This window comes from Manis pentadactyla, chromosome 10 (assembly GCF_030020395.1).
Source record: "Manis pentadactyla isolate mManPen7 chromosome 10, mManPen7.hap1, whole genome shotgun sequence".
NCBI lineage: Eukaryota > Metazoa > Chordata > Mammalia > Pholidota > Manidae > Manis > Manis pentadactyla.
In genome coordinates this window covers 126,257,622-126,280,880 of record NC_080028.1, presented here as the reverse complement: position 1 = coordinate 126,280,880, position 23,259 = coordinate 126,257,622, and the positions used below count along the sequence as shown (strand labels likewise).

The following is a 23,259-nucleotide window of genomic DNA, read 5'->3' as shown; positions in this document are numbered from 1 at the left end:
AGGCCGACGCCTTGGGCACAGCCCACACCTGAACAGGAAGAGGTAGCGCTCCTTGTAGGTGCTGCGTCCCAGCGGCTCGCTGACCACGTAATGGAAGGTGTTGGGGTCATCCCTGGCTTGAAACAAATACCAGTCGGGATCTTCGGCCACTCACAGGTGGGCTCCTGTCTGCACCAGTACCCCTGAGACCCCACTGCTGTCACCCACTGATTGAGCTTGTCCAGCAGGCTCCCAACGGCGGTCAAGTGGCTGTCTCTGACCTCCTGGATGAGGGCGATGTCATAGCGATTCACGATCTGGGGAGGGGACCACAGCAGAGCTGAGTGGGGGCCAAGCTGCTGCTTCCTGGGGTGCCTCCACAGCACAGCTCAGCCTGCACAACAATGCCTCTTGCTCAGGACGCTGCCGTCAGCCATGGACAGCAAGGCAGTGAGCACAGCCCTGTGCCCCGACTGAGGGACCGAGACCAGAGCTCTTGACGAACCCCCTGTGGCTGCCCTCAGGACTGACTGCTGGCCCCGTGTGCCCACCCCCAAGGTTCCCAGATGGTAGGCCCGCCTGGATTTACCTGCACAATGTAGTCGGAGAGGGTGGCATTGGACATCTTAGCCTCCCCGAAAGTCCGGATGTTGAAGGCCGCTATACGCAGGGCCAGGGCCACCTGCAGCAGGCTGGCCAGGCTGAGCAGAGCGCCCGCCAGTCGGGTGCCCCTCATCCTGGAGAGAAGGGCTGTTCACATGTGGGTCTGGGGGTAGCGGCGACAGTGCCCAGACCTCCCCAAAGTGGAGTAAATCCTGTCTTGCTGGGCTGAGTAGGGTGAGCCTCCAAACTTCTCACCAGCGTCCAGAGGCCCAGACACCTCACGCCACATACGGGACCCTCAGGTCTTCTCCTGCCTCCAGCCTGAGACCCCGGGGTGCACGCTGGGACACCTGCCTGCCCTGCTGCAGGGTGCCACCTAGCTAGTCCCGGCCGGGGCTCTTCCACTGTGGCCACAGTCACCCCGAGGGGCCCACCCTCCACAGGCCCCATATCACACAGCCCTCGGGGCTCCAGACGCTCACCTGAAACTGGGCGTCTCCCAAGGTGATGGAAGTTCTGCCAAAAGTCAGGAGTTGGTATCAATGTTCTCCTTTTGCTGCAATAAGAAAAGAAAAAAATAACATACAAAGGGAAGCTGACTAAGAAACACGGCTGAGATGCCTGCAGAGCTGCTGCAGCCCCGAATCCTGACACAGGAGGCTTACCTGCTCAGGCTTTTAAAGGTTCAGGCCGCCGTGACCTTCCCCGAGGCATCCGTCACCTGGAGCAGAACACAGTGGTGCTGTGTGGTTCCCGGCACGTGATGGGCGGCCGTGTGTGTCCATCAACAGGCATAGGCCCCTGCTGCTGTAAAAAGAGCACCTGATGATATCTGCACTTGGTTTTAGCCTGACAATAGGTCAGAGGCCCCAGTGTCCTTCACACGTGCTGCTCTCCCAGGGGTGGGGGCAGGCGTGGGGAGGGACAGGCCCCGGTTCAGCTCCCGCCCAGGGAACCTGAGATGACCTTGGAGCTACAGGTCCTACAGGAACGAGGACCGCCCACGTTGCATGTTGCAAATGGGGCCCGTGAGGGCTGCGGGCGACCCTGCTAGAAGCCGGGATTCCCGCCTCACGGCCGGCGAGGCAGTGCGGGGCCTTCTGGGGGCAGATGAGATGCAGGTGAGCCCAAGTGACCGGGTTAGGGTTGTGACCAGATCACAAGGACACAGGCAGCAGCTAAGGGGCCAGTCATTTCTTTTTTGGAATCCTTGACCTTCCCATTTCTATCTGAGGCCCTTCCTGCCTCTGTGTCACAAGGCCTTCTCCCCTGTCTCTGCCCCTCTCGTAAAGACAAATGTGACCGAACTTAAGACTCTTCCTGGGTAACTCAAGATCTTTGGTCACTTCTGCAGAGGCCTTTTCTGCCTCTCAGGTAACACTCACAGGGTCCCAGGATGAGGAGATGGGTATCTTCCGGGGGCCATTATTCAACCCAGCACCTCATCTTGGGGGCTCTGCCCCCATTGGAAGAGGTGGTCTCCCAGGACAGCCCTGCCCTTGGGAGAACTGGGCCCTCCCTGGGATGGAAGGGTCAGTGAGAAGCTGGTCAACCGAACGGGCGGCCCCGAGGGCAGCAGGGATCGACGCCAAACCCAGGGAAGTGCTGCAGATCGGGCCACCTGGTCATGGAGCAGGAAGATGTGACGGGGGACTACAACTGGTTCAGGTGAACCACCTCCAGCCAGACCAGGATCCCCTGGAGTAATGAAACCGTGGGGATGGGGGCACTGGCTGTCAGCACTTGGCTCACAGTCCCTTGATTAGGCACCTGCAAGACAGGCAGCCTGGCCCCCGCACGGCCAGGAGCCCCACCACAGCCTCTTACAAAGGGCTGACTGCTGGTTCTCCCCGTTTTCAGTCTCAGGCTTTAAGCAAGTCAAAATCCAGACCCCAACTACCAAGCGTGTTCAACACAGGTGCTCAGACCCCTTTCTTCCATGAATTTTTTTCCTGTACACACACTTGCCAGGCTTTTTGAGGGGACCATGGGAACGAACTTCAGAGGGAGGCCACCAGCTTCTGGGCAGACATGGGGGCTGCTGCCCACAGGTGGCACAGCTGTGGCTCATACCACAGGTGCCTGTCCCCGCTCCGTCCTCAGCCAAGCGCTGCCCCTTCTGCTCTGGGGGCTCCCTGCCACAGTCCCTCCTCCACCTGCAGGGGGAAAGGTCCTGGCTGTGGCCCCACTTGTACCAAATGCCGAGCTATCTGCACGCCGCCGTGCTGGGCCCCCGTGAGAGGCAACACCGCCCTGGGAAGAGCCGGGCCCTGGAGTCGGGAATTTGGGCCAACACCAGGCTCACCCACAAGCACCTATAGCCATTTTGAGCCTCATTCTTTTCATATATAAAAAACAGGGATAAAACTGGCACTGCCTTCCTCTTAGGTTCTTCTCAAGGTGATAGAATATCAATCCACAGAAGAATTATTGTACATTTCTGTAAAAGCTCCAGCTTGCCCCTAGGCAGTAATCCCCTGCGCTGGTACATTCCCACTCGTATCTGCCATCTGTTGCTATTAACAAGCAATCCCAAAGCGACGTGTACAATGTGCGTTTTCTCTCATGCTCATGGGCCTGCAGGCCAGCTGGGAGGGCTCTGCTCACCGGGCACTTTTCTGGGGCTGGGCTGGAGGGCCGGTGGCCACCCAAGACATGCTCTTCCTACGTGGGGGGAAGGCAAAAATTGCCAGAGGGCTGAACACACATTTTCAGAGGCCTAGGCTCTGAATTTGCATGCTGCCACTCCTGCCCACTTTCTGTTGGCCTTGGCAAGTGACAGGGCCAAGCCAAACACCACCAGCAGGGAGCCGGGGGCACACTCCACCACACCCAGCCCCTCACGGGAGACACACAACAGGTGCCAGGAAAGGGGAAGAAGCCCAGTGCTTCTGGCATGTTCTCAAGGTCACATCAGGTAAACAGGCTCTGCAGCAGCCACTGTCTGATCAGGGTGAGCTATTTTTACATCAACCTGAAAGTCTGCCCTCCCTCTTTAGTTACACTAATACTGCTCCAGGTACAGGAAGGGGAAATGGCACATCACAACAGCTTACTGAAGCCTGAGCCAGGTCTTGAACTGTGATGTGGCTGACATCAAAGGGTAAAATAAAGAAAAATCCTCTAAGCACCAAGGCAGGGAACAAAAGGCCTCAAAGGAGCACCTAATGTGCGCAGGCTGCCACGCCCCCTGTGACCCGTCCCTGAGAGCTGCAGGGGGCGGGGGTGACTGCAGGCCGACATGTGGCGGGGGACCACAGACCCGGAGGGGAAGGGAAGGAAGGCGCCGAGCAGATCCCCAGCCCCATGGGGAACCCACAGGCACGGAGGATCTTTTACACGTCTCAGGGGAACAGTGATACTCAACATCTTTGGACACTATGCTCAAGGTGGCTCATGTGACACCGTTCCTGGAAACGCAAGTACTGTGAAAATCTGCGAGGAACGGGCAATGAGGGTGCGGCATCCAGGCTGATGCCGATTTAAGGCGTGCCTCACAGGCGCACTCCATTCACAGGTAACTTGGTAACTTAAAAATGAAGTTAAATGTATTTTCTTTACATTTATATGTACAGATACTCCTCAGCTTACAATGGGGAATCCCAATTAACCCATCCTAAGTTGAAAATGCATTTAATACCGAACATCACAACATAGCCCAGGCTACCTTCGCGTGCCCAGAACACTCGCATTAGCCTGAGTTGGGCGAAAGCCTCTAACACAAAACCTATTTTATAGTAAAGTGTTGAATGTGTCACGTAGTGTGTTGAATATTGTACCCAAAGCGAGAAACGGAAGGGCTGTCAGCACCGCCGGGGGTCAGAGCGCAGGCACTGCGTATGGCTAGCTGGGGAGAGGTCCACATTCAAAGGATGGCTCCTCCGAGTGAGCACTGCTGCTCTGCTGAACCTCTGGACACCCCTGAGTTGAGCCATGGTAGGCTGGGGACCGCCTGCATTACTCTTGCATGTCTACTCTAAGTTGTTAGGACATATTTAACAAATGGAGCTGTTAGGTATTTCTTTTGGCCAAAGGGGTCTTTTAAAATAATTGCTGAACCTTAACTAGGGGAACTGTGAACTGAGACTGTCTGGGACTCCGGATCTAACACACATAATGGGTCTCCCTGAGTTAGTAGCCATGTGTCTTACTCTGCTGAGTACATACTGAATATACTTCCTTTACTGGCCTCATCATTTACAACAGACTGAAAACCTTGTCACAAATCCTCAGTTCTGCAGACTGCTAATGAGAAGAAAAACTGCAATGGATTAAACAACTCGATTGTGTTTAAATGCATGAGTTCATACTTGTAAAAAATCTGTCAGTCACCTTTGGGGGACACTAGGGAGCCAGCCTGTTACTCTGCGCACCGGCCAACAGGGCAGTGCCCTGCCACTGCTACATACATGGTGCCACTGAGCTTTCCAGTGCTCAGGAGAGGAAATGTCTCTCTAGGAGTATCCAACTGAGCTTACTGGGGCGGGACCGCAAGAATCTGAGCCTCAGCAATTCACAACCCCCAGTCTAGGCACTGATCCACGGCTGCTAACGCACATGGCAAGCAGCTGCCACGCCTCCTGGTCAGAGAACAACAGCACGTAGGACGAAACCAAACCACCTTGAGCCTGATCAAACCGCCAGATCTCAATACCAACTTAAGGCAAACAGGCCAGAGGCTCCCGGTCACCAGCACCATGGGCACCGAGCACACCCAGACTGGGACACGACGGGACCAAGGATGGACTGCATTTCAATGAAAAAAAGAGGAAGGAGGAATTTACAGATCAAGAGAAATTTGAGGTTTACCACTAACGCAACACACACTGCTCATCTGGGTCCCGTGTAACCGCGACTCTTCATCATTCAGGAGGCAGTCGGGTAAATGAGAAAAGAACCCCGATCTGGTACCTGAGGAAACTGAAACTCTCAGGTTTGATGATGCCATTGGGTTGTTTTCAATGATCCTTAGGTTTTAAAGTCACACTGAAATATTTAAGGATGAAGTAATATAGTATCTGGGATCTGCTTCAAAATGTTAGCCCTGAGCTTGGTGGTGGGTTCAAGAAGGTTCATTATCTAGTCTCTACTTCTCAATGTGTTGAAATTTTCCACGGTGAATTTTTGGAAAACTCTATAAACTGAAAAATTTGCAAGCCACCCAACTGAATATAATGCATCATCCAAAAATAGGTTAACAAGCAGTTAATATTAAAAATGAATCAGTCCAAATACTTTAAATGGCCAGGTCTGCGAGTCAGTGTCTGAACCCCTGGCCACTGAGCAGAGCGGGGCCGGCTCTGGATGAGGGGACAAGGGCCGCCGGGGCAGGGGGGCTGGCAAGGCAGGGACAGAGCGAGGCCTTCAGACAGGACCCAGCGGCAGACTGGATCTGGAGAGTGAGGAAGGGTTTGGAATCGCCAGCAACGGTGGGTTGGCAGACACTCATCAGCCGCCGAGTCTCGGCAGGGCAGGGGTCGGGCAGCCCTGTGCCTTCACAGGGACAGCAGCTTTCCACTGGCTCAGGAAACCCGCTTTGCTTCTCTGAGGTGGGGCTTTGTCCCAGATTCCGGCCGCGGCCGAGACACCGCTGGACATCCAATGCCCTGGGTGAACTTGCCCTGGTGAAGCCAGACTGCAGGCTGCACCCCTGCCCCTCCCCGGCCCTGCCTCCATCCATGCTCGGATGCCCAAGACCCCCCTGGGGCCCTGCTTTCTGTGAGTGCCCCCCAGACTCATGTGGCCGCACTGCCCTCTGCTTCTGCAGCCGCCACACCAGTGCCCCCCAGACATGTTCAGAGCCTCCCAGTGGTCTCCCTGCTTTCAGAAAGCTGCCGCCCCAGTCCAACTCCCCACACAGCACCTAGCACACCTCGTGAGTGGACTCGGACCACATTACTCCCCTGCCTACAATCTGTCATCAGTTTCTCAGCATCAGTAGATGAAAGCCGGCCCCCGAGGCCTGTGTGATTCCAGTCTTGAGCCTCCCATCCCCCTGCCGTCCCCGTTTCAGCCCAACAGCACCTCTTCACGGAGGTCACCCTTCTCCCAGTCCCGGCCACCAGCGCAGCCCCAGCGCGATCCTTCCCACGGCCCTTACCACGTGTTTTCTTTGTTCTAATGTGTTTTCTCTCACTGTTCACACACACTTAATGCCAGCCTCGGCTGGAACACAGGGCCCGTGAGAGCAGAGATCTCATCTTGTCCGTGAAACTGCCCCAGGCCTAAAACAATGCCTGGAACGCACAAGTGGCTCCATAGATGTGCTGAACACAGCGGGGCCACATGCTTGCCTCCGGCTCCCCAACACCCCGAGCGACCCTCCTGGCCAGGCGAGGGGACTTCCCTTCCGCATGGACCCTCCACCGAAAGCCCCCCACAGCCTCCTGTCCCGAAACACAGGGGGCGCTGCAGGGCATCCAAGTGGCCTCTGGGTACTCAGCCTGGGCTGACCAGAGGCTCCCAGGCCCCACAGGCATGCCTCCCTTCAGCCAGACATGACCCAGATTCCTTCTCTCCCCTCAGGAGGTGTGTTAGCTGGCCCCACAGAGCATTTCGAAGGACAACAAGGCTTCTATCGTTTACATCAAATAAGGGCTGAGTGCCTTTGCTGTACGACATTGCTTCAGTCCATGCCAACATCCTGAGCAGGTCGGGAGCGTCATCAGCTCACGCGCTGGCCTTGGCCCACGACCTTGCTCAGCTCACCACCCCACATGAATTTATTTCTGTTCATTATAAAGAAACCATTAAAGCAGGTGGAAAATTTCTCAGAACAGGTAGCATATTAACTGCTACAATCCAAAACAGATCAGTCATGCTCTGCAGCAGCCCCAGCCCCCTTTCTGGCTCCCAGCTGTGACGTGCCCACATGTCCGTGGAACAGGTGGCACTCGAGTGCCTTGGCATGTGAGGCCTGAATACCGTGTGCACCCCTCTTAGCAAATCACACACAAGCCTCCCTTGGTTCCCCAATTCCCCCACCATCAATGCTACTTTTCTGCACTATGCATTAAGGAGAGAAGCAAATGAAAAGACAACTGTTTAAAAAGGCATTTTTCTAAGGTGTATGTTGGAGAGGTCAGCACACCTTTAGCCCGAGCCCAGGAGTACCAGCAAGCTCATGTTCCTGAGGATGAATCCGAGGTCTCTAAAGATCTCATCAGCCTCACAGAGCTCCACTGACTGGACACCCAATGTGCTAGTAATGCTGTCAAAAAGGTTTAATGAAAAGTGCTCCCCCAATTCCCAGCCTCCCTCAGTCTCTCTTGAGCACAAAGGGCCTTCCTGGCAGGACCTCCTCCCTGTCCAAGGCTGGGGGGTTCTGAGGAAGAGGCACATGGGGCCCTGGGGGTCCAGGATAAGGCGGCTCACAAGATAACGTGAGCTGGTTGTGGTGGTGTCTGCAGGGATGTCAGCTGATGTACCTTCCAGTTCGCTAAGCCTCTCTTCAGCTGTGTCTCTAATGTGCTGTTAGATCCACCTACTGGGTTCCAAATTTCATTTATCAAACTTTTCTTACAACTTTTAATAATTCATTGTAATTCTATGTGAGACTCCCCATCTTCTCTGTTGGCTTTAACATGTCTACCGTTTATTTTCAAGTCCAACCCCAGTTAACACTCCCCAGTGGGTCTATCACTTCTCCCGGGTGGGCATCGGTGTGTGCGGCCGAGGATCAGGACGGCGTCCCCTGGGGTGGGCGGCAGAGGGGCAGGCTGCTTTGTGAGGCCCAGCCTCCCGGAGGCCTGCCCAGCCCCGCGTGCCCGCAAGGACTCCAGCTTAGGACCGCTCCTCCTCTTCCCAAACACCATGGGAAACACCCAGCCACCCAAAATGCCACTCTGCTCTCCAGCCACTTCTGCTTTTCTTGCTGAGCAGCTGCAGCAGCAAACGCCCCAAGAGGAAGCTGCTGCGGGGTGTCAGGGGCCTCGGGCCTCGGGTCCTGCTGCATCGGCAGGTCCGAACCCCAGCTCGGCCTCCCCAGCCCCCCCGAGACTGTGTGGAGCTCCCGCGGCCTCTCTGCCCCTCAGCAGCTGCCCCTCCCAGACCCAAGGCCCACCTCCTCGAGCTCCTGAGTCGTGGATGCCGGGGCAGCTCTCTGGTTCCTCAGCAAATGCCTTCTGAATAATGTCCAGCCCCTCGAGCCCGTCAGGCTCAGCTGCCTGCTGAGAGCTCCCCGGGGCCCCAGGCGGTCCGGTGAATTACCTGGATAAGTCAGTGAAGTGGGGAGTTAGAGAGAACACGGGTTGGTAACGAGGTGGACCGGTCTGACTAGCAGAGGCACATGGACACCTCCGAGCTACAAATGCCCTGTGCAGAGGTAGGCCAGCTAGTGAGAAACAGCCGGACATTCCCCTCTGCCCAACCAAGTCTCTGGGGCTGAAGGCCTCTGTATTCTCACCTAAACCCTACACTATATGCCTCATCAGCCCAGTCTCAAAAGCGAAGATGGCAGGGAGCCAGGACACGCCATTTCTGCATTCTAGAAACTCATTCTATAGCTTTTCAGAGAACAGAAGTATCTGTCCTCAGCTTGAATCTATTATGTCGCTTCTGGAGGAGCCTTGGGGCCTGCAGCTCCAGGCCGGCTGCCATTCCAGGAACCCCGCCCTTGTGGCCAGATGGGCAATGCTGGTTTCTGACAAGCGCTGCACGTACCTGCCGTGCTTATGTCCAGGACAGGCCGTGGGGCTTCTCTGCAGATGCTATAGCTCATTTCATGCGACAGCTTCAACCATGTTCCCCAAACAGGCTCCTGCCTCAGGACCTTTGCACTGTTCCTCCACCTGAGCGCCCTGCCTCCAGATGGCCACACAGCTTGCCCCCTACTTCACTGGAGCCTCTGCCCAGACATCACCTTGCCACAGTATCCTACTTCAAGTAGCATATTTTGTCCCACTACTCTGTCTCCTTTACCCTGCTTATTTTTTTCTTATCACCAGTCACATCTAACACAGAACGAATGGTCAGTCCTGCCCCCTGGGCCATAATTCCCGGGAGAGCTGAGACTTACACGGCAGCGCCCAAACGAGGCCTGGCCCACAGTGGCTGCTCACCAAGTAGTAGCTGAACGAGAGGATGAGCGTCAGAGAGGGGTCCCTGCCCGACAAGGGCTTCAGAAGCGCCTCGCCCTCCTCTGCCGCTCCAGGCATCGACATGTCACACGAGGGGAGCCCAACTTGGCCCTCCCTGACGGATGAACACAAGGCCAGGCTCCTCCGCCTCCACATCCCAAATCCTGGCCGGTACCAGGGGTGACACGGGGACCCCAAGTTACAGTCCTACCCAGAGGGCAGGGAGGCTCCCCACGGGCTAAGGGGCCACCATAGTGCCATGTGGGAGAAGCATGTCCAGAAAGCAGAGACAGAGCCATGCCGCCCTGTCACAGAGGTCCAGGCAGCAGCTGAGGGCTGCTGGGGCAGACCCGAGAGGAGGGGTCGTGGGCCTGCCTCCACGGAGAAGGGGGGCTGTCGGTTCCCGAGCCCAGCAGGGCCCTGATGAGGGCCGCGGCCCCGGGGGCTGATGCCTGAGTAGCAGTGCAGCCCCACTGCGCGGCAGCCACCACAGGTCTCACCACAGCCTTCAGGCCTACGTCCCAAGTGACACTGTGTCTTTCCCAACTCTGCCCAGTCCTTGCTGGATGGGCGGCCAGGGAAGCTGGTCCATGTCTCCCCTCCCTCCCCTGCCCCAGGAAACCTAGCTGTGATCTTTCTGTAACTGAACTCTCCGGGTAGGGTGCGTGCACTGAGAGCCTGTGAGGGCTCAGTCATCGGAGGAGCAAGGCACCCGCTGAACCAGCGCCTCCCACACCTCGGCCTCCCCCCCGCTGGCCTTGGGATCCTCATCGAGCCTCCCAGGAGTGAAGGATGAGGTGCCTGTCCTGGCCCAGGCCCCCCTGGCAGCCGTGGGGGCTCCCCAGAGGGTTTGCTGTGCTGGGCCCCCGCCTGGGCAGACACAGGGCCCTCCCGCACTCCACCCAGAGGTCTGGGCACCCCCTCAGGGAAGGGCCTGAGGCACGTGCAGTCCTGGCTGTGGGAACAGGAAGAGCAGCCGTAGGGACCTCTGCCTCCTGGGGAGTCACACCCCGCTTCACAACGCACGTCTGCTCACCTGGTAGGTCCAGCTCTCCAGGATCCGGCCCTGCAGCCCCCATGGGAGCACTGCTGCCATCAGGGTCAGTGCCCCTCTCCCAGCGTGCAGGGGAGCAGGGCAGCGCTGCCCACCACCAGCCACCTTGGCCCAGCTGCAGCCATGCACAGGGCCTTGGGCAGAAAGAGAAGGTCCCAGGAGGCCAGGGGTGTGTGCAGCCCAGCACCCTTCCAGCTGGTCCTCTGGCCAAGGCCGGAGCGGCCGGAGGTAGGTGGTGTAGGCCCAGCCCCGCTGGAGTCGTGATGGGCCGCGGAGGCAGGGCAGGCCCTCCGCCCCAGGTCTCCCAGGCAGCTGGCTTCTCTCCTCAGCAGGCTCCGGTGGGGAGGCGCTTGCTGACCCTCAAAGGCATCCAGCCCACAGCGGCCAGCCATGGGAGCGATGAATCGGGGGCTTGCTGCAGGGCCGACTCCGAGCTGCCACGTCACTGCCTCACAGTCCATACCATCTTGCTGTTCCCGTTCACGCTGCGACTGGTCAGCAGAAGAAATAAGGGGGTGACAATGATGCCAGTCAGCTTAGCCAGAGGGCCCGACCTGTTATGAACTTCACCAAGCTCCAGACAGACTGTTCATTTGTTTGTTTACACCTTCATTCAAGAGAGAGTAACAGGGACCCTTGAACAGTGAGGAACCTGGACGGGAGATGATGCGATAGTTTCCAGAAACCAGACAGCAGGGCAGGAAGTGATCCCAGGGAGAAGGGAAACCAGGAGGCTGAGCCCTGGGCTGCACCAGCCCTGGCCAGGGGGGCCCCAGGCCAGAGTGCAGATGGGGGACCTCAGACCCACATACAGAGTCAGGCAGTCGGGGGGCCGAGGGGCCGAGGAGGCTGTACGGACTGCAGACAGCAGAGCGCCAGCATCTGCAGAGGCCCCTCCGGTCCTCAGCTGAGGGCAAATCTGTGCCACTGTGAGAAAAACTTGAGACGAGACCAGAGCAAGACTCCCCAGAAAGAGATGGAACAATCCCCAGAGCTCACAGGGATGGAAGGATTCGCACAAGCCCCAGTGTAAGAACTCCTAACTCACAGGGTACTGGGCAGATGCACAGGAGCTCATCACCCTTAGCAATGGGGCTAAAGTAGCCATAGACCAAAGGCAGCCCTGGACCCGCCCTAGCGAAGCTCGGAAGCAAGCCTCTAAAGGGTCACCTGATACCAAGGAACCTGATGCCAGACCAAAAGTAACACAATTTGAAGGAATATGACAAAACCCAGCAACCAACACCATAAATTCCCAAGGTCCAGTGTCCAGTAAGGAATGGCCAGGTCTGTCAGTCAAAGTCCCACCAGGAGACAGAAACCGCATGGTATTTTACACAAGGGAAGTTAAGTATAAAGAATTATTAACTCTTTATAGGGAATTAACTAGAAGGAAACAAAAAAGAACTCTACAGACAACCACAGTGTGAAGGGAGGTGCCCAAGGGAAGGACTCAGACCTGGGTATGAGGGGCCACGGCCGGCAGACGGCGAGGCTTGCTGGGCTGTCCTAACCCAGGCCAAGGCTGGGGGCTGAGAAGCACCTGCAAGGATGCCTGGGAACTATCTGGGAAGCTGTCCACAGGTAGGACTGGGGAGCCAGCAGGGCAGAGGGGCTGACAAACTCAGCAAGCTGCCAAGAGGCCGGCTGGGCTCCCCATGGAACCTGCCCAGCAGTGCGAGCCTCCTCCCAAGTACACACAGATCGTCACACCAGCACCTGCGGCACTGAGGCTGCATCTGCAGCCAGGGGGCTGCCTGAGAAGGTGCCATGGACACTCACTGGGGGGAGCCCCCCATGTGTCACAGCACAGGCATAAGCAAAGCACAAAGAGGCAGGAAGAGAGGCCCTTTCTCCCCCAGTGCCCTCCCCTGACAAAGCCAAGCATCAGGCACGCCGGCAAGGGGGCCGTGTTCCGCATCACAGCCGGCACCAATGGGGGGCGGCTAACGCTGGGCCACACACTTGCTGAGGAGGAAAATAGGACCTATGGCTGTAGGAAAAATCAGCTGATAGAAACTCACCTAGAAATGAGAGAGGTAAAGGAACTAGCAGACAAGGACAGTAAGACAGATTTTATAAACATGCCCGTATACTCAAAGAAATGCAAGATATAAAAAGACCCAAATGGAATGTGTAGAGATGGTAAAAACAACTTCTGAAATGAAAAGAATGCATGCTGCAGGATTAACATGAGATCAACAATAAAAAAGAAAAGGCCAGAGAAGTCAAAGACGTGGCAACTGAAACTACCTGAAGCAAGTACACGGTGGACACAGGACACAGGCCGCCGAGCGGTCCGGGGGTACACACGCTGGAATTCCAGAGACAGAAGGGCGAGGAGGAGGCAGAAACAACACCTGGGGGAATAATAAGCAAATTCCCCAAATATGATGAAATCCATCAATTCACAGATGCAAGGGGCTCAGTAAAACGCAAGCAGGACAAACGCCAAGAAGCCACCACCAGGACACATCGTAATCAAGCTGCTGAAAACCGGGCTGACGGAAAGGCCTTACAGGCAGCCAGGCTACAGAAGCATGTCCTGTACAGATGAACAAAGATGAGAGTGACGAGATGCTCCTGTAGGAAGCCAGCGGGCAATTAAGTGGCATCTTAAAGAACTGAAAAACAAGCATCGGTTGGGATTCTCCTTACCTGCCAAAGCTGTCTTTCAAAGATGAAGGGAAGGGACTTTAGTTTTCCATCCTGGCAGGTAAGGGGCTTGGAAGTTATCCCTACCGCCCTTACAATAGGAAAAATGCTGAACAAACTGAAAAACAACAACTCTTCCGCTCCATCAGAGAACTGAGGTCACAGGACAAAGCACTTCCCGAACAATCAGCAACACAGACGGCGGATACAGAGCCACGGCTCCCTGGGGCAGAGGCTGGTGCGGGGAAGTCAAAGTACAGCTGAGGGATCATGGAAGCTCGATGTGGACAAGTGGGAGACCCAGTGAAACTTCAGGAGGGCCAATTCTGAGGTGGATCCACACTTTTTTGAGTTTTACCTCTTTTGTGAGATTACCTACCAGATTCTCACGGTGTAGGTCAGAGGGAATAAAACCCCCTCAGGAAGGGGAAAATAACCATTCTGAGATATGCTGAGAGCATTCTGTCCCTCACAAGGCCTGTCCTCAAGGGACACTATTTTATCAGAGCCTAACTTACTGAGGTGTTAATCAGAACCTAACCAAGTGAGGGGAAATGCCTAATCCCAGCACCCTCTGCCTGCCTGTCTCACTTAAGGCAGAAAAAATCCCAAACCGAAAAGCACTTGTGAAGGTCACAGGCACACAGGAAAGGGCACAGGTTCACTAAAAGACCGAGACCTACTCGCAGAACCTCACCACATCCGGAGGGCACCTGTGAAATTACAGGGGAATACAACTGAGGTCCTCATTTCTCAGACTGCACTGAAGAATCTCTAGGGAAACCCAGAGACAACAGGGGAGATAACAAGGACACCAGAGGAAATCTGATACCTACTGCAACACAGCTGAGGAAAGAGTCGACGAGTCTGAAGAAATATAAACAGCAACTTTCAAAACTGAAAGGCAAAAAGAAAAAAGAAGGAATAAAATGGGGCAGGACTCAAGATAATTACAAAAAAATGTAACATATCTGTAACTGTCAGAAAAAGAAAGGAGCAGAAGAAATACTTGAAGCAATAATGACTGAGACTTTTCTCAAATTAATGGTAGACACCAAACCACAGATCCAGGGAGCTCGCAGAACACTCGGTAGGATAAATGTCAAAAAAATCTGTATCTAGGAATACCATATTCAAATTATAGAAAAACAAAGAAAAATTTATGAAAGAAGCCGAAGGAGATGGGCAGTGGGGCAAGGGGTACTTTACCTGTAGAGGAGAAAGTACAGTGGACTTCTTATGAGAGACAGAGCAAAAAGAGTGGAGGAAATATTTCAAGTGTTGAAAGAAAAAAAGAACCTAGAATTGTAAAGAGAAATAAACTATCACATGAACAAAAATTAAGGGAATTTGTCACCAGAAGACTTACCTTGCAAAAAATTTAAAAGTTCTTCAGAGAGAAGGAAAATGGGATAGGTCAGAAACACATATCTACAAAAAGAAAGTGTTAGAAAGGAATAAATGATGGTATTTTATTTTCCTAAGTGACTTGATAACATTTTGTTCAAAATAATAGCAACAAAGTAATCAGTGATTGTACCTTCTTTATAAGGGAAAGGAATAAAAGCAATATCATAAAGGATGAGAAGAATTGGGAGTATTCCACTACCCACAAAATGATACAGTGTTATTTAAAAGTGAACTTGGAGGTGCCTTGGATTAGTTGTAAATGTGTAGTAAAAATTCAAGGTCAACACTTAAAAAAGTATTTTTTAAGCATAATTGATATGCTAAGAGAACATAAAAAAAATGTAAGCACATAAAACATTTAATCAGAGCCTATAAAACTTTCAGTCAGAGCCACAGAAAGCAGAAAAAGAATGCAAGACCAAAAACAAAAACAAAGAAAAAAGGCAATGGATAGAGCACAGTAACAAATATGGTAGTTATTAATCCAATTGTATCAATAACCTCTTTAAATGCCAATGGTCTAAATATATCATTTAAAAGACAGATGTTGTCAGAGTGGATCAAAAGACAAGCCCATTATGGTATCTCCAAGAAAGCCACTTTACCTATAGAGATACAGATAAAAAGGGACAGATAAAGATACGCCATGTTAACACTAATCAGAAGAAAGCCAGAGTAACTGTATTAATTTCAGACATAACAGATGTCAGAGCAATGAAAATTATCAGGGATAAAGAGGAGCATTACGTAATGATAAAGGGGTCAATTCCTCAATAAGACATAATAATCCTTAATGCATCTAATAACAGCGCTTCCTGATACATAAGGGAGAAACTAATAGAATTGCAAGAAAAGTTAGATAAAGCCACTATTATAGTTGCAGACTTCAACACCCCTCTGTAAGAAACGGTCAGATTGAACAGGCAGTAAATCAGTAAGGACACAGTTGATGTCAATGACACCATCAATCAGCTGGATGTAACAGACACCTACAGACCACTTCACCAAACAGCAGCAAGATATGCATTCTTCTCAAGCTCCCATGGAACATTCTCTAAAACACACCATATTCCATGCCTTAAAATACACCTTAACAAATTTAAAAGAATGGAAGTCATACAATGTATGCTCTCAATCAACAACATAATTAAACCAAAAATCAGTAACAGAAAAGTAGCTGGAAAATCCCAAAATACTTAAGAGATTAAACAACACACTTCCAAATAACACATAGGTCAAAGACATGTCAGGAGAAATTAATAAATATTTTGAACAAAAGGAAAATGAAAATACAATTTATGAAAATTTGTGAGATGCAGTGAAAGCAGTGTTTAGAGGGAAATTTATAGCACTGAATGCATGTATTAGAAAAGAAGAAAGATCTAAAATCAATAACCTAAGCCTTCACTTTAGGAAACTAGAAAAAGACCAAACTAATTCCAAAGTAAGCAGAAGAAATAATAAAAATTAAGCAGAAATCACAGGGATGCCCACTCTCCCCACTGTTATTCAACATAGTACTGGAGGTCCCAGCCACGGCAATTAGACAAAACAAAGAAATACAAGAAATCCAAACTGGTAAAGAAGAAGTCAAACTGTCACTATTTGCAGATGACATGATATTGTACATAAAAAACCCTAAAGACTCCACTCCAAAACTACTAGAGCTAATATCGGAATTCAGCAAAGTTGCAGGATACAAAATTAACACAGAGAAATCTGTGGCTTTGCTATACACTAACAATGAACTAATAGAGAAATCAGGAAAACAATTCCATTCATAATTGCATCAAAAAGAATAAAATACCTAGGAATAAACCTTACCAAGGAAGTGAAAGACCTATACCCTGAAAACTATAAGACACTCTTAAGAGAAATTAAAGAGGACACTAACAAATGGAAACTCATCCCATGCTCCTGGCTAGGAAGAATTAATATCGTCAAAATGGCCATCCTGCCCAAAGCAATACACAGATTTGATGCAATCCCTAGCAAATTACCAACAACATTCTTCAATGAACTAGAACAAATAGTTCAAAATTCATATGGAAACACCAAAGACCCCAAATAGCCAAAGCAATCCTGAGAAGGAAGAATAAAGTTGGGGGGATCTCGCTCCCCAACTTCAAGCTCTACTACAAAGCCACAGTAATCAAGACAGTTTGGTACTGGCACAAGAACAGAGCTACAGACCAGTGGAACATAACAGAGACCCCAGATATTAACCCAAACATTTATGGTCAATTAATATATGATAAAGGAGCCATGGACATACAATGGGGAAATGGCAGTCTCTTCAACAGATGGTGCTGGCAAAACTGGACAGCTACATGTAAGAGAATGAAACTGGATCACTGTCTAACCCCATACACAAAAGTAAATTTGAAATGGATCAAAGACCTGAATGTAAGTCATGAAACCATAAAACTCTTAGAAAAAAACATAGGCAAAAATCTCCTAGACATAAACATGAGAGACTTCTTCATGAACATATCTCCCCAGGTAAGGAAAACAAAAGCCAAAAAGGCATCCTACAGTATGGGAGAATATATTCATAAATGACAGATCCGATAAAGGGTTGACATCCAAAATATATAAAGAGCTCACACACCTCAACAAACAAAAAGCAAATAATCCAATTAAAAAATGCGCAGAGGAGCTGAACAGACAGTTCTCCAAAGAAGAAATTCAGATGGCCAACAGACACATGAAAAGATGCTCCACACCGCTTGTCATCAGAGAAATGCAAACTAAAACCACAATGAGATATCACCTCACACCAGTAAGGATCACCACCAACCAAAATACAAACAACAACAAATGTTGGCGAGGTTGTGGAGAAAGGGGAACCCTCCTGCACTGCTGGTGGGAATGCAAATTAGTTCAACCATTGTGGAAAGCAGTATGGAGGTTCCTCAAAAAGCTCAAAATAGAAATAACATTTGACCCAAGAATTCCACTTTTAGGAATTTGCCCTAAGAATGCAGCACTCCAGTTTGAAAAAGACAGGTGCACCCCTATGTTTATCACAGCACTATTTACAATAGCCAAGAAATGGAAGCAACCTAAATGTCCATCAGTAGATGAATGGATAAAGAAGATGTGGTACATATACACAATGGAATACTACTCAGCCATAAGAAAAGGGCAAATCCTACCATTTGCAGCAACATGGATGGAGCTAGAGGGTATTATGCTCAGTGAAATAAGCCAGGTGGAGAAAGACAAGTACCAAATGATTTCACTCATCTGTGGAGTATAAGAACAAAGGAAAACTGAAGGAACAAAACAGCAGCAGAATCACAGAACCCAAGAATGGACTAATGGTTACCAAAGGGAAAGGGACTGGGCAGGAGGGGTGGGAAGGGAGGGATAAGGGCAGGGAAAAAGTAAGGAGGCCTTACGATTAGCATGTATAGTGTGTGGAGGGGCAAAGGGAGGGACGTGCAACACAGAGAAGACAAGTAGTGAGTCTACAGCATCTTACTATACTGATGGACAGTGACTATAATGGGGTTTGTTGGTGAGGGACTTGGTGAAGGGGGGAGTCTAGTAACCATAATGTTCTTCATGTAATTGTAGATTAATGATAATAAAGTGAATATAAAAAAATTAAGCAGAAATCAACAAAACTGAAAACAGGAAAGCAACAGATAAAAATCAAGAAACCACCCGAAAATGAACTAAGATATGATATGAAAAAGAACTTCCAACATCAGCACTGTCAGGAAGACTCATGACAGAAGATGATCAGCAAAAAAAAAAACTCCAACAAAGATCCATGCACTGCCACAGATGTAGATGCACTCATCCCACCAGTTCCTGGACTTGCCATGGGAATGATGAAGGAGATAGCTAAGCTGGCCTGTGCATACAGTAAAACAAAAAATTGGACTGGATCTATACTGTTGGAACTAAACTAAGAATTAGGAGAAGTGCAAATTGTAGCACTCCAAAATCTTACAACCACAGACTATTTATTGTTAAAAGAACATATGGGATATGAACAGTCCCCAGGAATGGGGTGTTCTAGTTTATCTGAATTCTCTCAGACTGTTTAAGTTCAGTCAGACAATATCCACCATATCATAGATAAGTTTTCACAAATGCCTAAGGTGCCTAACTGGTTTTCTTGGTTTCACTGGAGATGGCTGGTAATTACAGATATGCTTTGGTTATGTAACTATATTCCTATTATGTTAATGTGTCTGCACAATTTAATTAGTAGTTTAAAACCTATCCATGCTGAAGTTACTCTACAAGAAGATATGTCAAAGAAATAATCAATCTTCCCAGGTTTTCTTCTGCCTGCTACTTCTATAGCTTTTCTTCTTCCTACCTAATCACAACCTTTAAATAGAACTCGTGCCACATGTCGAATTTACCGAGTATCAGAATTCTTCCAAGTGGTAAAGACACCTCAAGACAAATGCTGGGCATAGAAGCCACAGGGCATAAATATGCAAAGAAGTAAAAAGCTAACCTTTTCAAACAATAAGGCTTCTCTCTCACTTACCAACTTTACGTTTCCCTGTATGGCCCTGGAAGATGACTGGTTAGCCAGAGACGGGTAAGATTCCTCAAGGGAGGAACAACCTAAGACAGGCACAGTCGCAGGGGGCCATCTGGTGAGAAAATGGGGAGCAGCAGAGGTGAGGCTTAGGACCTCCCCCCTCATGTTCTGAGAGAAATCTTCTACATACATGGATGTTTATTGCCCTCATCTAGCTCGGATTAACACATAGTCTACAGGCACACACCTGATCATCTACATTTGCTCTCTTACAACACTAAACTCTGTTTTCTACCTTTATCTGGTATCTACCTACCACTTCAGCATTTTATTAAAAATAATAATAATAGAGAAATGTGGTATCCACATATAAATCAAGTTTAAAAATCAAATGAATATTCATATTTGAACTGACTGTGTATAGTTCATAATGCATGAACAAAACCGAAAGTTTCTGTGATGACTGCCCTTGTACTGTTCACCATGTAACTTATTCACTATGTAAGAATTTGTACTCCATGTAAGAACTTGTTCGTTATGCATCAGAAGATTGGAGACTGACGAAAATTAGGCTTGGGGTGGATTAATGATTGTGCATTGAGTATTGACCCCCCTATACAGAAATTTATTGTTGTTAACAACTATTTGATCAATAAATATAAGAGATGCCCTCACAAAAAAAAATATATATATATACATATATATATATATATATATATATATAAACACACTTCCAATGGTAAAATAAATAAGTAACCGGGATGTAATGTATAGCATAAGGAATATAGTCAAAATATTGTAACAACTTGGTATGGTGATAGCTGGTACCTAGAATTATCATTATCATGTATATAAATGTTGAATCACTGTGTTGTACACCTGAAACTAATGTAATGTAATACTGTTGTCAACTACCCTTCAATAAAAAAAAATAAAAATAATTTAAAAAATTAAAAAAAATCAAGAAACCAAAAGCCAGTTCTTTGAAAGGATCAATAAAACTGATAAACCTCTAGACAGGCTAATGAAGAAAAACAGAGAGATGATACATATTACTAATACCCAGAATGAAAGAGGGGACATGACTACAGATCCCATGAACATTAAAAGGATAATAAATAGATACTATGAACAATCCATGCCTGCAAATTTGATAACTAAGAAGACATGGACCAATGCTTTAAAAGCACACTCTGCTGAAACTCACACAAGTTGAAACAGAATCTGAGTAGAACTCTATCTACTAAAGAAACTGAATCAAAAATAATCTTCCAAAACAAAGTACCAGACCCAGGTAGATTCACTGGTGAATTCTACCAAACATTTAAAAAGAATTACACCAATTCTCTACAGTCTCTCAGAAAATAGAAGCAGAGCGAATACTTCCTAACTCATTCATTGAGGTAATACCTTAATACCAAATCCAAAGAGATTACAAGAAAGGAAAACCACAGACTGGTATATCTATGAACGTAGATACAAAAATCCTCAATAAAATATAAATAATTAAAATCCAAACAATGTATAAAAAGAATTACACATCACAGCCAAGTGGAATTTATTCCAGGTATGAAGGGTGGTTCAACAATCAATAATCAAGATAAATCACCAACAGGCCAAAGAAAAATCATACAAACATATTATTAAATGCAGAGAAAGCATTTCACAAAATTCAACACCCGTTCAATATTTAACAGTGATGACAACAATGACAACTTAGTGAACTACCAACAGAGAGGAACTTGCTCAACATGACAAAGACCAGCTACAGAAAATCTGCAGGTGAGGAGTGACATCAGCAAAATGCAGGCCTAGGAAGCTCTAAGCCCTTGTTCCCATGAGACAACAAAAACAGCCAGAAACTGGCTGAACTAACTTTACAAAAGATCTAGAAAAAAAGCCAAATATCTGCAGTAGCCCAGTGAATGTCCAATCAATGCCCCCCTCCCCACCCATGACACTGTTGTGGTCTACAGGAAGCAGCAGCCGAGTTCCAGTTCCCTCTGTCAAACCATAGGGACCAGAGCAGACCTTATTTGCAATGTCCTAATCAATCCTGGAGCTGTCTGAAGAGAGAAGCAGCAGACACTAACAGTGAAAGCTACAGGGAGATCAAAGACTCTTGGATGACTGGAGCAAGAGCTTTTAAGTAGAAACATATAATATACAATCTAAGGCCACAAAGGAAAGCTGGAGATGAGACTCTGGGAATTTAAGACATACACAAATAGCTGTGCATAGAGGAACTGTATAAGCCATACGCAGATCCAGGAAAAACAAATCCTCAAAAAAAAAAAAAAAAAAGAGAAGACCTTAAGCTTCCACCTGGGACTGATTCCTAGGCTCAGAGAAAGTCTAGCAAGTCAGTGAAGGACTGCCCAGGCACAGAGCCAGTCTGCAAGGACAGGGAGAAGTGGCAGTTTATTCAAACACCTTATTTTTAACAACAAAAAGACAAAGAAACAAGAATATATGGCCCACTGAGAACAATACAAATAGGCAAAACCATCCCTGAGGAAGCACAAATATGAGCCTTACTAGACAAAGACTTTACAACAGATGTCTTAAATATGCTCAAAAAACTAAAAGAAAACAAAGAATGAAAGTAAATCAGAAAAATTATATAGGAACAAAACGAGGATATCAACAGAGAGAGAAATTATAAAAAGGCACCAAACAGAACCCTAGAGCTGAAAAATACAATAACTGAATTAGAAAATTTACTAGGGAGAGGCTCAACAGCTAATCTGGGCATGCAGAAGAAAGAATCACAGAACTTGAAGACACTTGAAATTATCAAATCTGAGGATCAGAAAGAAAAAAGAAAAAAAGTAAACAGAGCCTAAGAGACTTGAGGGACACCATTAAGTGGGCCAATATACAGTAGTCCCAAAAGGAGAGAGAGATAAAGGGGCATAGAGAGTATTTGAAGAAACAATCACTAAATCTTCCCAAATATGTATAAAGACATGAATCTATATGTCCAAGAAGTTCTATGAACTATGAGTAGGATAAATTCAAGGAGACCCACATTGTTGGATACAGTAAAACCAAACTGTTGAAAGACAAAGACAGATTCTGGAAGCAGCAAGAAAGAAACTTGTCACATACAAGGTATTCCAGTAAGATTATCAGCCAATTTTTCAATACAAACTTTAGAAGTCAGAAGATAGTGTGATGATCTATTTAAAGATCTACAAGAAAAAAACCATGAACCAAGAATTCTATATCTGACAAAACTATCCTTCAAAATGAGGGTGAAATAACAACATTTCCCAATAAACAAAAGCTGAAAGAAACTCCAAAGTTGAAAGTATGCTAGACAGTAAAGTGCAGCTATGTGAAAACTTAAAAGTAAAGGTAAATTACATGGGCAAATGCAAACACCAATATTATTGCAATTTTGGTTTGTAACTCCACCTTTTATATTCTACTGGGTTTAAAGACAAACTGCATAAAAATTATACATCTATATTAGAGGGTACACAATGTCTAAGTTAAGTAATTTTGACATCAGTAACAAAGTGGGGAGAGGGACAGAGCTATACGGAAGTGGAGCTTTCATATGTGACTGATTTTCAGTACAATGGAGATTGTTGAACTTCAGGGTGTTATCTGTAATCTCCATGGAAATCATAAAATAAATATATAGAGAATACACAAAAGGAAGTGAGAATCAAAACGTGTCTACAATAAATCAACTAAACATAAAAGAAGGCAGTAATAGAACAATTAAGGGATAAAAAGCTGTAAGACATACAGAAAATAAGAAACAAAATTCAAAGGGAAGTTCTTCCTTACCAGTAATTACTTTAGATGTATGGATTAATATCCCTAATCAAAAGGTACAGATTGACAGAATGAAATACAAAAAAAAACATGTTTCAAGTATATGCTATCAGCAAGAAATGCACTTTGATCTAAAGTCACAAATAGGTTGAAAGTGAAATGATGGAAAAAGATTCCAA

At 48.3% G+C, this 23,259-nt stretch overlaps 1 protein-coding gene across 5 annotated transcripts in view; it reads right to left on the bottom strand.

Moving 5' to 3' along the window:
* DNASE1 (deoxyribonuclease 1) overlaps positions 1-23,259 on the bottom strand; it is a 41,553-nt gene that overhangs the window by 1,365 nt on the left and 16,929 nt on the right. For 2 of the 5 annotated variants that reach the window (XM_057487696.1, XM_057487698.1), the window contains exons 2-7: positions 10,696-11,204; positions 1,248-1,389; positions 1,065-1,138; positions 569-716; positions 208-296; positions 29-112 (exon numbers count right to left, since the gene is read on the bottom strand). In XM_057487696.1, the coding sequence (XP_057343679.1) occupies positions 29-112; positions 208-296; positions 569-715 (320 nt within the window). In that variant the 5' untranslated portion in view covers position 716; positions 1,065-1,138; positions 1,248-1,389; positions 10,696-11,204. Of the gene's footprint in view, positions 1-28; positions 297-568; positions 717-1,064; positions 1,139-1,247; positions 1,390-10,695; positions 11,205-23,259 lie in introns of all 5 variants that reach the window. The other 3 variants (XM_057487695.1, XM_057487697.1, XM_036920439.2) reach the window with 3 other exon arrangements.